General features: G+C 41.0%; 1 protein-coding gene across 2 annotated transcripts in view; it reads right to left on the reverse strand.

The window, feature by feature from the left end:
• negr1 (neuronal growth regulator 1) overlaps positions 1 to 16958 on the reverse strand; it is a 142440-nt gene that overhangs the window by 33289 nt on the left and 92193 nt on the right. For both annotated transcript variants that reach the window (XM_020639253.3, XM_020639254.3), the window contains exons 5-6: positions 10632 to 10752; positions 8451 to 8599 (exon numbers count right to left, since the gene is read on the reverse strand). In XM_020639253.3, the coding sequence (XP_020494909.1) occupies positions 8451 to 8599; positions 10632 to 10752 (270 nt within the window). The remainder of the gene's footprint in view (positions 1 to 8450; positions 8600 to 10631; positions 10753 to 16958) is intronic.

Raw genomic sequence — 16958 nt, forward strand, 5'->3', positions numbered from 1 at the left:
CGTAAAGTCTTGAATACACTGCAGACTATTTTAATCAACTATAAACTATTAAGTAAGTCCTCATTTATATGTGTTTCTTGGTTTCCTTACTCCTCTATGGTGGTAATTTGAATATCTTTGGATTTAAGGATAAAACAAGACATTTGAGGATGTAGCGAGGGCTGCACCCACACTGTGCAGCATTCGTGCTTAAAGGCTGGTTTGGCATTAAGATATCGATGTAATGTAAACATTACTGCCCGTTTGATCTGAAGTGTAAGACAGAAAAATAAATAACATTCTGTTTGATAAATAAGCACTTAATTGAAGATAAGCTGTGATCAGCTCAGTGCTGTGCCTCAGTGGGGGAGCTGAATCTGGGCTGTTTGGTCGAGTTGAAGCTGTTTCTCACTGCGCGAGCTCAGTTTCAAGTGATGCAGTGGTTGTTCTTTAAAGGTTTTTTTTTTCCAGCCTTGCCACACACACACACACACACACACACACACACACACACACACACACACACACACACACACACACACACACACAAAGTATCACTTACACTTGCAGCTAAAAACTCAACTTTCACAAAAGTCTAAACCACTTTCTTTGAGCATTTTGTGACAGAGGAGGAGCTTATCTGTCACAAGGGAAACTATGGATGCGAGGATTACATGTTACACACAGTCACACAAATCATTGAATACTGCTTTATGTTGCTGCTGTATCTAGGCCATGCAGTAGTGCAAAAGCCCACTTAGATTCTCCATTTTAATCCATTTACATGGCAACTCAATATGACTGCTTAAATTTTCAGGGCAAAAGGGTGCACTGTCCTCCACACTATGCTCTCCATCTGTGGTCTCCAGTGTCACTTTGCTTAAGCTCTCCAACAACTGTGTCATGACTGTGCCACTGTTAACAAGCTCCTGCTATGCAGACAACAATAAAATATTTGCTTTCATCATTCTTTTTGAAGGGGATATTGTGCGGGAATCAGTATTCATACATGGAGGGAAATGCTTTTTTTGTCTGCATATTGGTTGAATTTCTTTCACAAATGTCTCCGCATTAAGTGCTCCTGGGGGAGCAGATATATGTGAAAACTGTTTATTTTTTCAAGTTCTTTCTTCAAACACACAGGCGGGAGCTATCTGATTAATACTCGAGCAGGAATTCAGCAATGAATCGTTTTAGGAGCTCTCAGACACTCGTCCGTTACTGCAGAACATATCTTTAAACGTGACAATCTCTCCCTCATGGCTCCGCACTGACTTGGCCTCTTTCTCTCCTTCAGCAGAGCGACACATGATTTCATGCACTGTGTATGGAAGTCAACCTGGTGTGTGGCCTGTTCACTTGCGAGATAAAACCCATTAGTTTTCACAGCCATTTCATTTGATGGAATGCTATTCTCTTTGTCCTCTGCAGGCAGGATCATGTGGAATTTATGGGACATGTTTTGTAAGAAATAGTGTTATGATGGGTCCTGCTCAGAGTTTAGTTTACAACAAGCATAATGGGTTAGCGCTAAAGCTGCATCTAATATATGGACCCTTGGCTCATACATCTACTGTACAGTATATCTTTTCCTTTTTTAAATCAGCACCTTGTGAAATACATGCTGAGTCAGTGAAATTTATAAAACAATCTTTTCAACACAAAGAATATGGCAATTATTATGCTCAAGTACAGCAGAAAACCATTAGAGAAGAGGTAAGAGAAGGATGTTTAAATGGAAATTGCAGTGTTTGCTAATGTAGGTGCCCAATTCATCTTTACTGCTCCATTTGAGTGCATTATGAAGTTATTGTTCGTGCAGCGTAACAGTCTTTGTGTTAAACTAAAGTCTTCAATATTTTGAGCCCTCTGTGATGTTCGCATAGAGTGTGTCGAAGAATGTGTTAATTTGTGAGCCAGATAATTGGTTAGTCATCCTATGGCATTTTAATGCTGCCAGGAAAACATACAGTATCATCTTGTGGGCATCCACTGGGCTCAGTCATCCGGGGATAAAGGTTCCTTGCAGTGCAGCTGGCCTCCTACAGGAGTAGGCAGAGTGGGTGGGGTGTAGGTGGGGTATCAAGTCTATTTCCCGCTGGGCTGCAGGATGAACACTCCAACACAGCATCAAACATTCCCTCATCTCCGTATGACTGAGAGATGTTAATGTTTTTTTATTCTGATTGCCTAAATATGGAAATTCAGGCATTCAAAGGATGGGTAAATGCTGTAGCACGGTGAGGGTGCGTTAGAGAAAATAAGGAACCCTGCAACCTCACCATGTTCAATTTACTTAGGGATATTTTGATACGGCAGTGTTTGGAAATAAATACACCTTAATGCCATTTAAAAAGCCTTTGAAATACAGCGTAATATGGTCAGGATTAAACCATCTGCTTTATTGACAAAAACATAGAAGAGGTAGAATACATACAACTTGTTAAAACATGATCCACTGCCATCTTTCAATGCTCCAATATTATTTCCCTGCATTTGAAGCTGTTATAACACACCCACATTTTAGCTTTCACCTTTAGCTCCCATTTTCCTGCATCTCTGCTCCATGACTCAGGTACAACCGCACAGTGTGGGAACAAACAACATAATCAACAACAATGGCAGATGAGGAGACATGTTGAAATGACACCTACACATGCTGTGATTGATAAGCATGACAAACGAACACGACGTTCATTAACAAACTATCCGGCAGTGTCTCTCTTGCCTGAGGAAGGGCAAATAGTGATGGAGAAAGAGAGGGGGTAGCCCCCCCCCCCATCAGTCTCCTCCGTTTACTGCTCAAGTAAGGGAGGCGGAGGGGAGGGAGGAAAAAGGAGGAAATGAAGGCAGAGGTATAGGCAGAGAAAATCTGCTTCAGTGCTAAGCCGAGGTGGGCTGGAGGGGGGGGATAAGAGCTTGACCAATTAAGCTGGAGGACTCCTCAGAAAATTGCAGTGAACAGCCTTAGTCTTTTTCTTCAAGTTCACTCTCATCTTGAACATGAAATGGGAAGTTGAAATAGGGATTGCCAGTTGGGCAATTGTTATACCTCAGCTAAAGGCGTGGGTGTGTGGTGTACATATAGTGTAAGAGAGACTGTCAAAAACACATCCTGCTCTGATGCTTTGGTAGGCTGCATTGAAATTAAAGGTACGCTTCTTCTGTATTGTCTTATTCAGCAAAGTTCTCCATGTACCTCCATTAAAAGGATAATGTCATATTATAGGTGGATCAGCAGTAGCCCGAGGGGAAACCCTATGTTTTACCTTTAAATTAAAGTCACAGAGCTGTTAAAAGTATCTAGTATATACTATCAGGGTGAGATATGCCTCTCTGACAACCATCTTGGATTTAGTTAAGAATAAAGATGCACACCTTTACTTCAAAATGTTCTCATATAACTAGAATTGTGCAATGTCTGGATATGTTTTTTACCAAGATGATTTGAAGAGCCTGAGGAATGCGGAGATACCTTCAGAACAGCGTTTTGTGATGTTAAACAACCTTGAAGGGCCCAGTCTTGGTAGACAGAATTAAATACAGATTACAGTGACGAACTTCAGAACAGAATTTAAAGCACACGTTAGCAAGTTTGTGTCTTTGTTGGGGGAATAGCAGGCAATCTTCATTAATAACTAGTTTATCAAACACTATCACTACATATTTTCTGCGTGCGGTGTGTAAGCACTTATCTCTCCGATCTGAAAAGGGTTTTGGATGTGGAAGAAGCAGCTTCTTTTTGTCATCATGTCCTTTGCATTTCTTCTTTCAATAACTTTTCCCATATGCAAGATTTAACCCTAATGAATAAAAAGACAGAACAGCTGTCCTTCAAGATAACTTTGTTGCCTCAGTTAAGGGCAAATTTTATGTGTTGCTTGTTTACACAGATGCTCATGTTTTAGTGTAGTTGTTGCTCATCGCTATTTTTTTATTTTATAAGGAAGTAAAAGTTAAATCAGCATACTGGCTTTGCAAATGCCAAAGCAACATTTGCAAAGTCAGCACTAACGGTTCATAAACTTGTGGACATCATCATATGGACTATCATATATATTTGACATGCTGACTTGAATATCTGTGCTGGGTTCATGGCAATGGTTATACATTAATATGCACAGTCCCTATTTTAATAAAAAAGACTAAACAAATCCTTTTATAGTGTATGCCTTTTGTCTCACTCCTGTTGAACTGACATCTTTATTACCTAAAGAGAAAATGCATTGGTCCAGTTACACACTCTGCAGCTTTCATTTGAGTCTTTCTGCTTTGATTTGGTAAAACTGCTAATACAAACTGCCAAAATACCATTAAAGATATAATTTTTCTACAGAGCTCATTCAAATTAATTGTGATTACTTTGTTGTTTTTACAGTGAAATTATTGAGAGAAAGCCTGTCTGCAGATTAAATCTAACAAATTGAAAATAAATCACAACACCCACTGCACTCTGGTTGAGTTTGAATCAATTAAACAAACATCTATAGAAACACAAAAAACCTCTCCACAGATATTTCTGAGGATTTCTTTGCCACCATTCAAGCCTATTATCCAGTCCCATTCATTACACCTCTGTGACTTAGCAATTGTTGAAAGGACAGACAAGTGTGACAAGTGCGTTTGCACAATATTTTTTGTTCATTCTCTGATGATACTGGGTATTGTGTTGTTAAGAAAAAAACCTATTATTTGTACAATAATTGTTCACAGACACACACATAGAAACACACACATTCACACTCAGAGTAATCCACCAAGTACTGCGGTTATATGCTTTCTTCCTGCTCCAAAGAGCCCAGTTTGTGTTTTACCACACGCTTTAAACACAGTGCTTAAAGTGCTACTTAACTGAGAGAGATCACAATCCCTGACTAATGGTTTAACAGCACAAAAACCCACCCATGATTTAACACAACTAGAACCATCGGATCCCAAGAGCCACAACAGCATACAGCCAGGCGACACTTATTCCAAAAGTACAGGAATGAATCAAATCCTTCATAGTTATCATGTCATCAAAGCCAGGCTGCTAAAGTCGGTTTTTAATTTGAAACAGAAACCAGACTGGATGGGAGGCAGATGTGTTTACTTTTCCAGGGAGAAGCCTCTCCGCAGTCACAGTTCATCTCATCAGCCATAATGGCAAACCTTTTCCTGGACTGATTTAGAGTGGCTCTGTTAGGTGAAGAAGAAAAAAGGAGTTACACTGAAAAAGGATAAGCACCTCTCAACTTCACAAAGTTGACCAGAAACTAATGAAACTGAGACCTGAATGCTAAGTATTCCTTTTTCCCCCCTCAGCTGCTGTAATTTCAGCAGTCTCTTTGAACAGCGATGACCCTTACTTGACCTAATGAATGCATACGATTACTGATGCATGGTGTGATGGACAGAAACAGAATTACTACTGTATCTGCATTACTGTAATTCTCGATTCTTTTGCTGCAAACCACCCACATTGTGTTGCTACTTAAAATTCAACTCAACTATGACGCTCTATCAAATATGCATGCCCCTTTCCCCTTTCCCATCCTGCTCATCAATAGCTATCGACTGGTTCTAAAATAGCAATACAAAGTCACCCATGGTGAAATCTAACCTCTGGGTTTTGTTATTTGCATCAACGTGCTGGTGAAAGTGCGCTGCGGCGATTGCTTGCCTATTCTCGGTAATAGTGACAGCAAAATTGGCCTCTTCTCCATTGAGGGGAGAACATGAGAGAGAGAGAGAGGGAGAGGGAGAGGGAAAGGGAACGAGACGTTTGATGAGTGTGTGAGAGAGAGAGTGATAAAGAGGAAGAAATGAGAGACGGGGGGGGGCAAAAGACTGGGAGAGTAAGAGAGTGAGATAAGAGAATCAGAGAGACAAAGCCACGATAGAAAGACAGACAAAGAAATAAAGAGAGGGAACAGATGAGACAGAGAGAGAGAGAGAGAGAGAGAGAGAGAGAGAGAAGTTGGGGTTGGAAGCACAGGAAGCTGCCTCCTCTGACTGTTCTGAGGGATTCTTTGCCGCTCTGCCTTTGAGGCCTCGCTAGTGTCACATTAAGATCATCCATTTTGAGGATCTGAGACAAGCCTTTGATGTTCTTTGTGCATACACAAACAGGAGAGCAGGGTGCTCCTTTGACAATTGCCAACTCTACAGAAATATCTTTTTTGTATTTAGAATCTCTGGCCTGCTAGGAACAATGTTATCATCAGACGGTGCAGCGCAAAGCGATGAATTATTTAACTCACCTGTTCATATTTCATCACAGAATATATTCAAATTAATTTGTCTTTTATCCGCACTCGCTCAAAAACAGTGAGGAAAATATGTTCCACCGATCCCTCGCTGTCATTGCTTTCCTTGCTGCCTGGCAGGTACAGCGAGAAATGCCTCACGGTGAAGGAATATCAAGCGCCCACCAACAAGTACAGTACACGGCTCAGGAAAATGGAACGCAATTCTACATTTAGGAGGGAAAACTGTCTTTTGTAACCTTGTTTGTGCACCATGATCTAAAAGGCCTTGTACTCATTGTCTGTTCATTTACCAGATGGATGTAGAGAACCTCAGAGGAAATCAGCCTGAAGGAATATTTAAGACACTTTGATCATTTCTGTGTTTTGACATGCCTGCCCTAAAATGTATATAATATGTTTAGAATCATCACAAAAAACTTGAACCATCCATTAAAATCCTGAACTAACACTGTTTTTACTACTGAGTTGTACTGGCTGAGGTTTACCATGCGTCTTGTTGGGGAAGGCTTCAGGTCTGGTTTTGCCCAAGATTTCTGCTTCAAGGAATTGCTACTGGAACTTCGCTAAATGTTGCTTCGTGCTGTGTTTATGCTGGATTAACGTTGGGTCTCTGAAGATAATATAGCAATAACTAAAATGCTTTTTGTAAATGTCTTATGATCGGCGCTATACAAATAAAGATTGATTGATTCTAGGACTTTACCACTATTAGAACTATGGTATATTTGAGCTGCTCGGTTATGGCAAAAAAAACATAATCACAATTATGTTGATATATAATAAGCTCATGGTTATTAAACAAGAGTACCCATTGATTTTAAAGAACATCTGCATCACATGCATTTATCAAAATTAAAACACTTAAATTAAACACTTTAACATTCTGAACACTAAAAAACAAGCAATAAATGAACATGAATAATAATAATATATAATAATCAATGAATAAATACAAATGATTAACTGTGTTTTCGAGGTAGTGGTGATGTACCCTTGTGGCCAAAATATTTACCACACATGACAAAACCTATTGACAAGACAAGTGCAAGACCGCATGCAGCACAGTAATCGTTTGATCTCGATTATCTCGTTTTCATGTTCATCAGGAGGCAATACTGCATGAGTGGTAATTGAAATCGAAACTTGATTAATTGCCCAGCACTTTGTGTATATAGTGCAAATATTCCCCTACAGTCTCTGCAGCAGTAGGCAACATGTCTTAATGTTTAGATGATTTCATTAGCCAACACAACGTCAGTCATCATGGCTCTATGTCCTGGTTGCTTTGTAAGCTCTCGGCATGGGCTTCTAAATGAGTGTGTGTAAGGATGAATCTTAAATAACTTGTTTTTGCTTACGTTATGAAACAGAGTTGTTCAGGTTTTCTCCACAATTTTCAACACCCATCATATTGCAGTCGTTTTGACTGTTTCCTCTGCTGATGCAGTAAATAAAGGCTGTATGATGCTTCCTCAAATAGACATGGAGTCCACTTGCCCTCAACAGGGGGCCAAAATGCTGCCACTATCTCCCACACAAAAGGAACATGCAGTAACATGAAAGTGATCCCTCACTGACATCCCATAAATGCCTCACTTTGTTGACACCCCTAGAGGTCCTGCTATCCCCCCCCCCCACCCAGAACCTAAATGTATACAGAATGCTTCACCACAAACAAACAGCAATTCTACAGTCCATCACAGATACACCAAAAGCCTGGAAATATTTTGCTTCTTTGGAGATCTGTTAGATGCCTCAAGGTATTAAAAGCCATAAAAGGGCTGACTCTCAGACCTCTTTAAAATCTGAGTCATTCCTCTACTTGGCATTCAACTAAACATTGCTGACATGGCTGCTGCTTTAAACCTTAATTTCTTTTTCAGGCTCTGTACACATGCAAATGTATACTGTAAAAGCAGACACCCACCCACCCACTGACTCACTCACTCACTCACTCACTCACATACAACTATAGCAGACAATCGAAATTCACAAAACTGATGACTAGGGAATAAGAAACCACTTAAACTGGTGATATGTGGGCACCCAGTTGCAGCACTGGGCTTAACTTTAGCTTTTATCCAGTGTCAAGGGTGCTGATGCAAAAAAAAAAAGTAGACACTTCTGAGGGCACCATTGCCCACGGACATTCACCCACAACTCTTTCAGTCCGCTCTCCACCACTCTGTTTAGCCACAAGCACATAGAATGACAACTTACGAATGAGAGGCACGCTGGCATTAGCCGTCCCCAGCTTGTTGGAGGCGACACATGTGTAGTTCCCGTAACGATCCTCTGTCATGTTGGTTACTGTGAGGACTGATCTGGAGCTGAGGCTCTTGATGTCGATGCTTTGACCCTTGATAATCCTGCAAGCAGAACACAACAAATGAAGATTTTCCTTCGCACCCACGCACACAAAGTGTCAGGAGGTGACACTGCACTGAGTCAGGGAAGGTAACAAATGTTTGTCATCCTTTAGTGGATCTTCAGATTGTACAGTACTTCATCACCCTCTTCAACAGATCTATTTGTCCCTTGGTGTGTCGTGTCTGCCTTGGAGAGACACTTTGAAAGTACTGAGAAGAGAGTGGAATGACCCAGGGGTGAACCAGCTGGGTGCCACTTGACATGTTGTTCATCGTTTTGTTGCAGGTGCGGGGAGGATTACGATAAATCCTATTCCAGTTGTGCCTAGCATCTGTGCTGTGAAATTGACAAATATTTAACTGTTTACTTTGGTTGACAGTGATGATCTCTAACAGCCTGCAGGGATTAAAATTCACTCTGTAACAACATATGCTGTGCGCCAAATTTTATACCCATTACAGCTTACTGTTTTCATCAGAGAGGTTTCTGTTACTGCTTCAGATTCACATTTGGCTTTATAAACCTCCAGAGAGAAGGCATGTTTCTATCTTGGCTTTGCTTTGGCCCCCTCCCGTGATCTCTAGCTTGGCTCGAGTTGTTCAGCGAGGCGCTCTGAGTTAAAACACTATGTGTGACATTATGTCCAGCAAATATCCACAAATCTGTTGTCCCTTCTCCCATGGTGCCCACGTCAAATGTTAGCTGAACATTCACTGATAACATCGGCGGGTGTCTCGCCTCTACACTAGTTCAACATCAAAATAGTCAATGCTCCCCCTCTGTCATAGTGGGGGGAAAAAACGCTCCCTCTAGTACAGACACACACACACACACAAAAAAAAAACGTAACCACCTTTATTGAAGAATGAAAGAAGTGACACATCAAGAGAAACATTTGCTTGTCAAAACTGTCAGACTTCTTATGAAACAGACAAACTGGCAGCAGCACAGCACTGACGGGACTCACAGCCAGTGTTAATCTTCCACAGATGCTACACATGGTCTGTGCTAAAGTTTCTTATTCTAATGTCCTTTTCATGATGAAAATGAAGGAACCACCATTAAGCTATGTAAGAAGTCATGAAAAAAACAAGTCCTTGAATTAAGTAAAGACTAAAACCATGCCAACTTGCCTCCTTAGCAATTTGAATAAATTGAATCCACCCCATAATTACAATTAGCACAGTGTGAGCTGATGATTGAAATTGTGCTCACTAGGAGTGGGTAATGGGGGTAATTTGGATTCAAATTCAAGAACTGACACTTGAATCTAGACTGATTGATGTATGTTACACGAATGATTTCAGCCAGTCGCCAGCAGACGTTTTATGAGGATGCCGCGAGAGGACAAGGCAAAAAATGATTCTAACTGGAACACCCAGCAGGGGCAGACGAATGCTAGAACAAACAAAAGCAAACCAAAAAAAAAACCCCTTAAGAAAGAGCTATTCAACTATATTGTTCAGGGGGCCAAAATCTCAGAAAGCCAAGGACCCGGGGGCCAGACAAGCCAGCCCACCACAGCAGTACAGTGCACAAAGCCATTTTTTTCCCCATCAACAACACAAGCTTGTGATAGGCTGCGAGCACAGGACCAAAGATGTTCTATTAAACCGGAGCACTCTGCTGTTTTGAACACTTTACTGTGGCAACAATGACAGTCATTCACAAGTTTTCCCCTGTTTATTATTTATTTTTTAATTGTAAATAGAACTTCTCCACGGGCCAGTCTGATGTCCTCTGCGGGCCTGGGTTGGCCCCTGGGCCGCCAGTTGAATAGGCCTGCCTTAAGATAACAGTTTCATTCAATATTGTCAACAAACAAGAACTGACCTGGTTCATTTAAACAGAGTCTAACCTCCCACCTTCATGCACCTCAGTTTAAAACTGAAATTCCTGTTATGCTCCTTAAAATAAAACTACGTTGATGAGCCTTGCAAAAGCTCTGCAACTAAACTGTGATGCAGGACATCCACTTGATGCTGCCAAAAAACTTCATCAAGACACTTCATAGAATAAAACTGTGCTCACCTTTTCTCGCCCTTGTACCACTCGAATGTCGGGGAGGGCACAGCGGCTGCTTCACACCTCAGCAGAGCTGTGCGTCCCAGTCCAACTCCATGGCTTTTCATCTCATGGATAGATGGAGCAACTACAAAAAAAAAACCACAAAGATATAAGTAATGTTAGCACTCAGAAAAAAAACATCAGTGTTAACACCAGAACGAGGACAAACTAAAGAAAAAAGTTTAAATGATAGCAGGACAAAGTAAACTGGAGAACAAGTGGTTGAGATTGACTGCACCTGACATCCTGGACATACTGTAAAGTCAACAGTCAGGGTCTGCAGTTGGGGAGGGGAGAGGGCATCCATGCTCGATGTTGGAAAAATGAAATGAATTGCACTGCATGGTGATAAATGGCTTAATGGAAGTTCAAAGACTCAGAGGAACAGGAAGGTTATGTGAATGCAAAATGAGGCTCCTTTCATGTGCTGAAATGTGGTGTAAATCTCTTTGCCAGTGTTGTGAAGGCAGCTTTACATATGGACTGTTTCTGCAGCATCCCAGACCTTTTGTTCTTCAAATATTTACCCTGCTCTTAGTAACACAACCTGAAAGAAATGAAACTAATAATTGAAGTTAAATAGACTTACAACAATGGCATTTTGTTGGACACAATATGTGGTCGGGCCAAACCGGCAAGACAAAAAAAACCATCTAAATCCAGTCAATCCGTCAGGCACATAAAAGGAATAAAATGTTTTTGTTATTACATTTGTAATTATTGTCCAATATCAGTGTAATGCTGAATGCCTAAACTTTAAATTGACTCGCTATAAAGCTTAAGGAAAGTAATGGCCACTGTAAGTAGCACTGTCCTTTATAAAACTGAAGGCAGACAGGGGTTCATACCCAATGTCTGGTTTCCTGTCTCCCTTTTTTAATCAGCACAGACAAGAAAACAGGAAACAACAATCATAATAAGGCAGAGGGCTCAATCTAACATTGTGTGTTGTATAAACTTGGCTTTACTCCCAAAATCCAGACAAATAATGAAACTGTTCTAAACAAACAATCAGATCCACAGCCATCTGACACACAAAACAAGCAAAATTACTTTGTGCCAGTCAAACAGATTCTGATTAAAAGCCTTTGAAAAATGGAAAAAGACCACACTGTTACGGTCAGGGCTGCAGCTAGCAGTAAATTGCCCTGCTATGTCTGAAAGTGAGATGCAGACTATTTATATTCCTGACAATGAGCCTTTAAGAGCAAGCTGTCAGTCATAGCTGCAACCTGAATCCAGTGGAAGGCTTGGCCAAGCGCCTGCAAACCTTTACTTCCAATGCATTTGGAGATGTTCTTAATGGATGACCTCAACATGGACATATGCAGCTTTGGACAACTCAATCACCAGGATACTGACCAAACTGTCCACAATTACCAATTTATTCAAAGAAAATGTCTGAATAGTTGATCCTGCTGAAAGAGATGTGTATTTCATGAGCAGGGATAGCAGCATGCTTCATTATTGCACATATTTGTATTTTTCTACGAAGAGAGATCGAAAATATCTTGGCTTCATTTTAATGAAGACAATGCTTCATTATGGGCCCACTGTATGCGGGGGCTCTCTGCCAACCTGTGAGAATCCACATAGATAGATAGATGAGGTGGGCGCAAGAGATCTGTGCAAGGTGAAAAAGATACATGTGAGCACTTGTACATGAGGCGTATGATCATGTAAGAGAGGCGTGCTGAGGTGACAGAGCACTCTGTGATGATGGATGCCCTTCCACCAACCTTTTGCTGCATCCTAATGAGCCCGATGGTATGACTGGTGTATGTAGATTTACTAGACCTTGCATGTGTGTGCCAATTATAGTGTTATTTTCCGTCTTCCATGGCTGGGTTGAATAATCCGAAGGACTTGAGCGAGCAAATCGAGCAATGGGTTGTGCTAGGGCTTTTCCTGTTCATTTATCACTGTATGAAATGTTGGATGCCATGCTGGGGGGTATTAGTAGACCTTGACTGGATGTCTGTGCTGGCTGTGTGTGTGTGTGTGTGTGTGTGTGTGTGTGTGTGTGTGTGTGTGTGTGTGTGTGTGTGTGTGTGTGTGTGTGTGTGTGTGTGTGTGTGTGTGTGTGTATACAGTATCTGTGCACTTGTTTCTATGAAATGCACCTATTCAGACTAAGAGCACTTTTCCGAAACAATCTTCCATCAGAAACTTTAAAAATCTGTTTGATTTCACAAATTTATTTAGATCTGCATCCATTTTAACCACAGCAAGCATTACAATTCTACAATTCATTTAGCAGACGCTTTTGTCCAAAGTGAAGTACATCAGAGAGTAAGTACAACACAATCAAGGATCTAGACAGGAGGAAACATTGTTAGTAAGAAATGTAGGCAGTGGGCAGGGGCAATGCTGTCTTTTTTTTAAATATTCATCCCCATCAACAACATCGACAGCTTCTCATGAAAATTCTGATTAACATTAACACCATCCTCAATATATTCATCATCATCATTGTCAGTCCCATCAGTATCATAACATCATTAAAGAGCCCATATTATGCCCTTTTGGGGTTCATATATTTAATCTATGTACCTACTAAAGTATGTACACAATAGCTAAACTTCGAAAAAAGTGTTTGTTTTCATGTACTGCCGCTCCATGCACCGGCTCGCTTCTGACTCTCTCTCTAAGGCTCTGAAGTGCCCATGCTCAGAGTCCCCACGTGCGCCAAGTCTGATCTGATTGGTCGGCCTGTCGGCTCTGCCGTAATTGGTCAGTTGCTCAGCACGGTTCTCGGAAATGTCCCACCTCTTTTACCATATTGGGAATGCAGCCACTGGCTCCGTCCGAGGGGAGCAAAAACATTAGCACCTTAGCACTACTGTGCTACCGCAGGCTACGGCATATCGTGGGCGTGCTACAGAAGTTAACGGGTGTGCAACATGAGTTGCTGGGCTTGCCACAACGAGCCAATGGGCTTAGATCAGTGATCTCACACTGACAGTGACGTCGGACTGACAATTTTTTATCGAGGGGGGCTAGAACCGAGCGTTACATGCAGCTAACGCTACAGCTAACAGGAGGACGTAGGAGAAGCTGCGTTTCCGCGGACTTTGAATTTTTGCGCATAGATGTGCCTAAACATGCACAGGACACTTGGAAAACACACTAAAGAGCATATAAAACCAGAAAAAGCATAATATGGGACCTTTAAGTGCATAGGTGTTCATGATAGAGGTGTTCCTGTTGTGAAGGTAGGACAAGGCACCTTTTGCATTAACAACCAAATCATGAAGTAAGCCTGAAAAAAAGTTGTTGGCCACTTGAGCGTCTTTACAAAAGAGCTACAACAACCTGCTGCAAGGAATCAAAGGAACACTAAAGCTTGCAAGTGTTAGCATTTGACAATGTCGTCTGGAGAAACGCTGTACAATTCTTCATGAAAAAAGGAGGGAACACGGAGAGAAAATTGTGAAAGTGCTCCTGAGCACAGAAATATCAGCCAATAGCAAGTATGAAAAAATCAATGCAGTGTGCCCACTGACAGAGGCTTAGTGAATACTTGTAATCCTCCATTGGTGTCATTGTGCTGCCATTGATTATCTGAAGCCTCTGAAAGCAGCAGGGTGACTCGGCTGTCCGGCTGTACAGTTACTTGGACAGTGGACATGGCGGCCCAGGCAGGTGTGTCAATACTTGAAACCTTGCTCCCAGAGCCACTGTCTCTCATGTTAAAAGTGAGTACACAAAACCACTGCCAAAAGGCCTGTCTAAATTTGCTGCTGTCGTGTAGTTGTTGTTCTTTTTGGAAGAGGAAGCATTTTTGATGTGTTCCCTTTTATTTTTTATGCGTTTTTTTGCCAAGAAGATAACAGCTTTCCTCATTAGGCTCAAAGGAATTTCCTTTTTATATTCTTACAGATAACTCGGATTACTGTCCACTAATTGAAATTCTATACATTCCTGACTAGCAAATTAGATTGAACAGAAATCAATAAATAATTTACATGTATAAAATGATGTTCTTGATCAACATACAGCATTAGCACTCAAGGTCTTCCTTCCTGGTTGTGTAACTAAGGATGATTTATCTCTTGGCTCATGTCTGACTTCACTACAAAATTCTAACAAATTAGGATAATTCAAAAGTTATTTGGTCTCCATTACCACTAAAGTCATTCAACTTCTGGAACATTTTGGAATATAAACACCCCCCCATGATTTTGTAGGTGGTCCAAATGCTCTGATTTTATATGCATATCAATAATATCAAGTCTTTCCAATTTAGATCCTGGCAGTGAGATCCTTTAAGACAGATAGCACCCATAAAATCCAGTCCAATCCAATAATTCCAATTTCAACATGTTGGCATGTGCTAAATCATCATATATTGTGCAATACACCATCAGGATTTGGAGAGTAATGCAAAGTACTGCACTAAAAATCATGAAGGCCCAATAATCCAGGTAATTTAGTGTCTGGGGAATGCTGTGTTGAGGTTGTAAATCATGTCTCGAGTTGTGGTGATTCTACCAGATGGGGGGTAAGGGGTAGGGTCCAGGAATAGCCCATGCACAGCTGAAAAATGCGTGATGGGTGACAAATGGCTAGTTGAGGGTCGATCACAAACCCACTTCAATTAACACCTGCATTATGTAGAAGTCATCGTCAAAACAAAGATGATACATATTGTACATCTGTATAAAGTGCATACAAACAAGCATGTTAACGATCAATACAATGTTTGACCTTCTCTCCATGTAATATTAATGGACAGGGTTTATTCAGAAACCATCACACCTTAATGTAAAGGGCTTCACTGGGTCGTGCGCCCTTAGTAATCCTCATGTGGCTACTAATGATTAATTGGTGTGCTTAAGGACTGAATATGATTTATTTAGCAACAAACTATTGTTTGCCAAGAGTACGCAGGCTTTTTAATTAAAAGATCAATTAATAACCCTACCTCTTCAGCCCGATTTGAAAATGAGTTTTCATTGCAATTAAGAAATGGACTCATCAGTGCATGACTTATCAGCTTACACACAGAGACACTGTTCCTCACTGCCATCTGTGGGCTTCATTGTCCTGTTTTTTGTCAGTCAGGAATGGTGGTGCTGCCAAGATTTATTAATTAATTAAGATTTTTATTCAGAACAGCGAGGGAACATTGTGTCCCTTCCTTTTATACAATGCAAGGCATATAAATAACCGGCTTAGTGTGCAGGAGTGTGTGGTTTGAAAGCACCAGGAATTCAATCTACCATCTGTGTTTTTCTCTAAAATGGTTCAAGACACACTAATCACAAACTTTCTGCAGAAATCAAGTATGATGATGTGGCTGCTCTGATGAATGCCTCAACATAATCTCATGTACATCTCAATATCATTAATGCTAAAAGAGAGTTCTGCGAGTCAGCCCCCGCTTTGTAAACATGATTTTAAGGGCATTTGCCTTTTATCAGTTTTCTGGTGTTTTTCTGAATAGAAAATTGCAGACCAAGCTGAAAGATGAAGTGTCTATGTGTCAATCTGTTTCTAAAGCAAGAACATATATTCAGCAGAAGATCAAGATTCTGCTCACTTACTTATGCCCTGCATGCAGCAAGGAATCCAAATAGCAATCAAGACGAGAGCTTTGGAGAGATGTAGAGAGATGGATTTACATCCAAACAGCTCGAGGGTACTGGCTTTAACTCTACTTAGGATTGGATAAGAATCCAATTCTAGGAAGCCTTCTCTTTTGAATTGTAAGCCACAGTGTTTCAATAGATACTGCAAACTGTCGACGAATGCTCAACTGAGGCTCTGTGCCTGATGTTAAAAAAACTCCTGATAATAGATTTCACTGAATTGTGGAGTGAACATTTGTTCTATATTTGATCCCCCACTGCATTTAGATCTGGACACACACACACACAGCATACCTACCCCACAAAGATGCCAAAACGGCGCCAACATGCTAACTTTCCCTTAATAGTTGTTTACCTTCTTGTAGTCCCTTGGCAAAGAAATGTTTGGTGGTCAAACAGATGTGTCTCCTGACCACGAGTTAAGCATCTTTTATATCTGAGATGGCCATGACTCCAACGAAAAATTGTGTCAGGGTGTTGAGCAAGGAATGTTGTGGGAGTATCTATCAGGGCAGGGCTTGAATCCCAAACAGGCCCAGGTGACAGGGGCTCTGGAGGAAGAGGCAGCATGGAGCAAACAAAAGACAAGGTGATGTAAAGAATGTGAAGTATTCACAGTTGGCCCAGGCATTTCAATTGTGCACAGAAATCTATCAATGCTATGGCTTTACAGCAGTCCTCTGTGAATGCTCATAAT

Source organism: Labrus bergylta, chromosome 6 (genome assembly GCF_963930695.1).
Source record: "Labrus bergylta chromosome 6, fLabBer1.1, whole genome shotgun sequence".
NCBI lineage: Eukaryota > Metazoa > Chordata > Actinopteri > Labriformes > Labridae > Labrus > Labrus bergylta.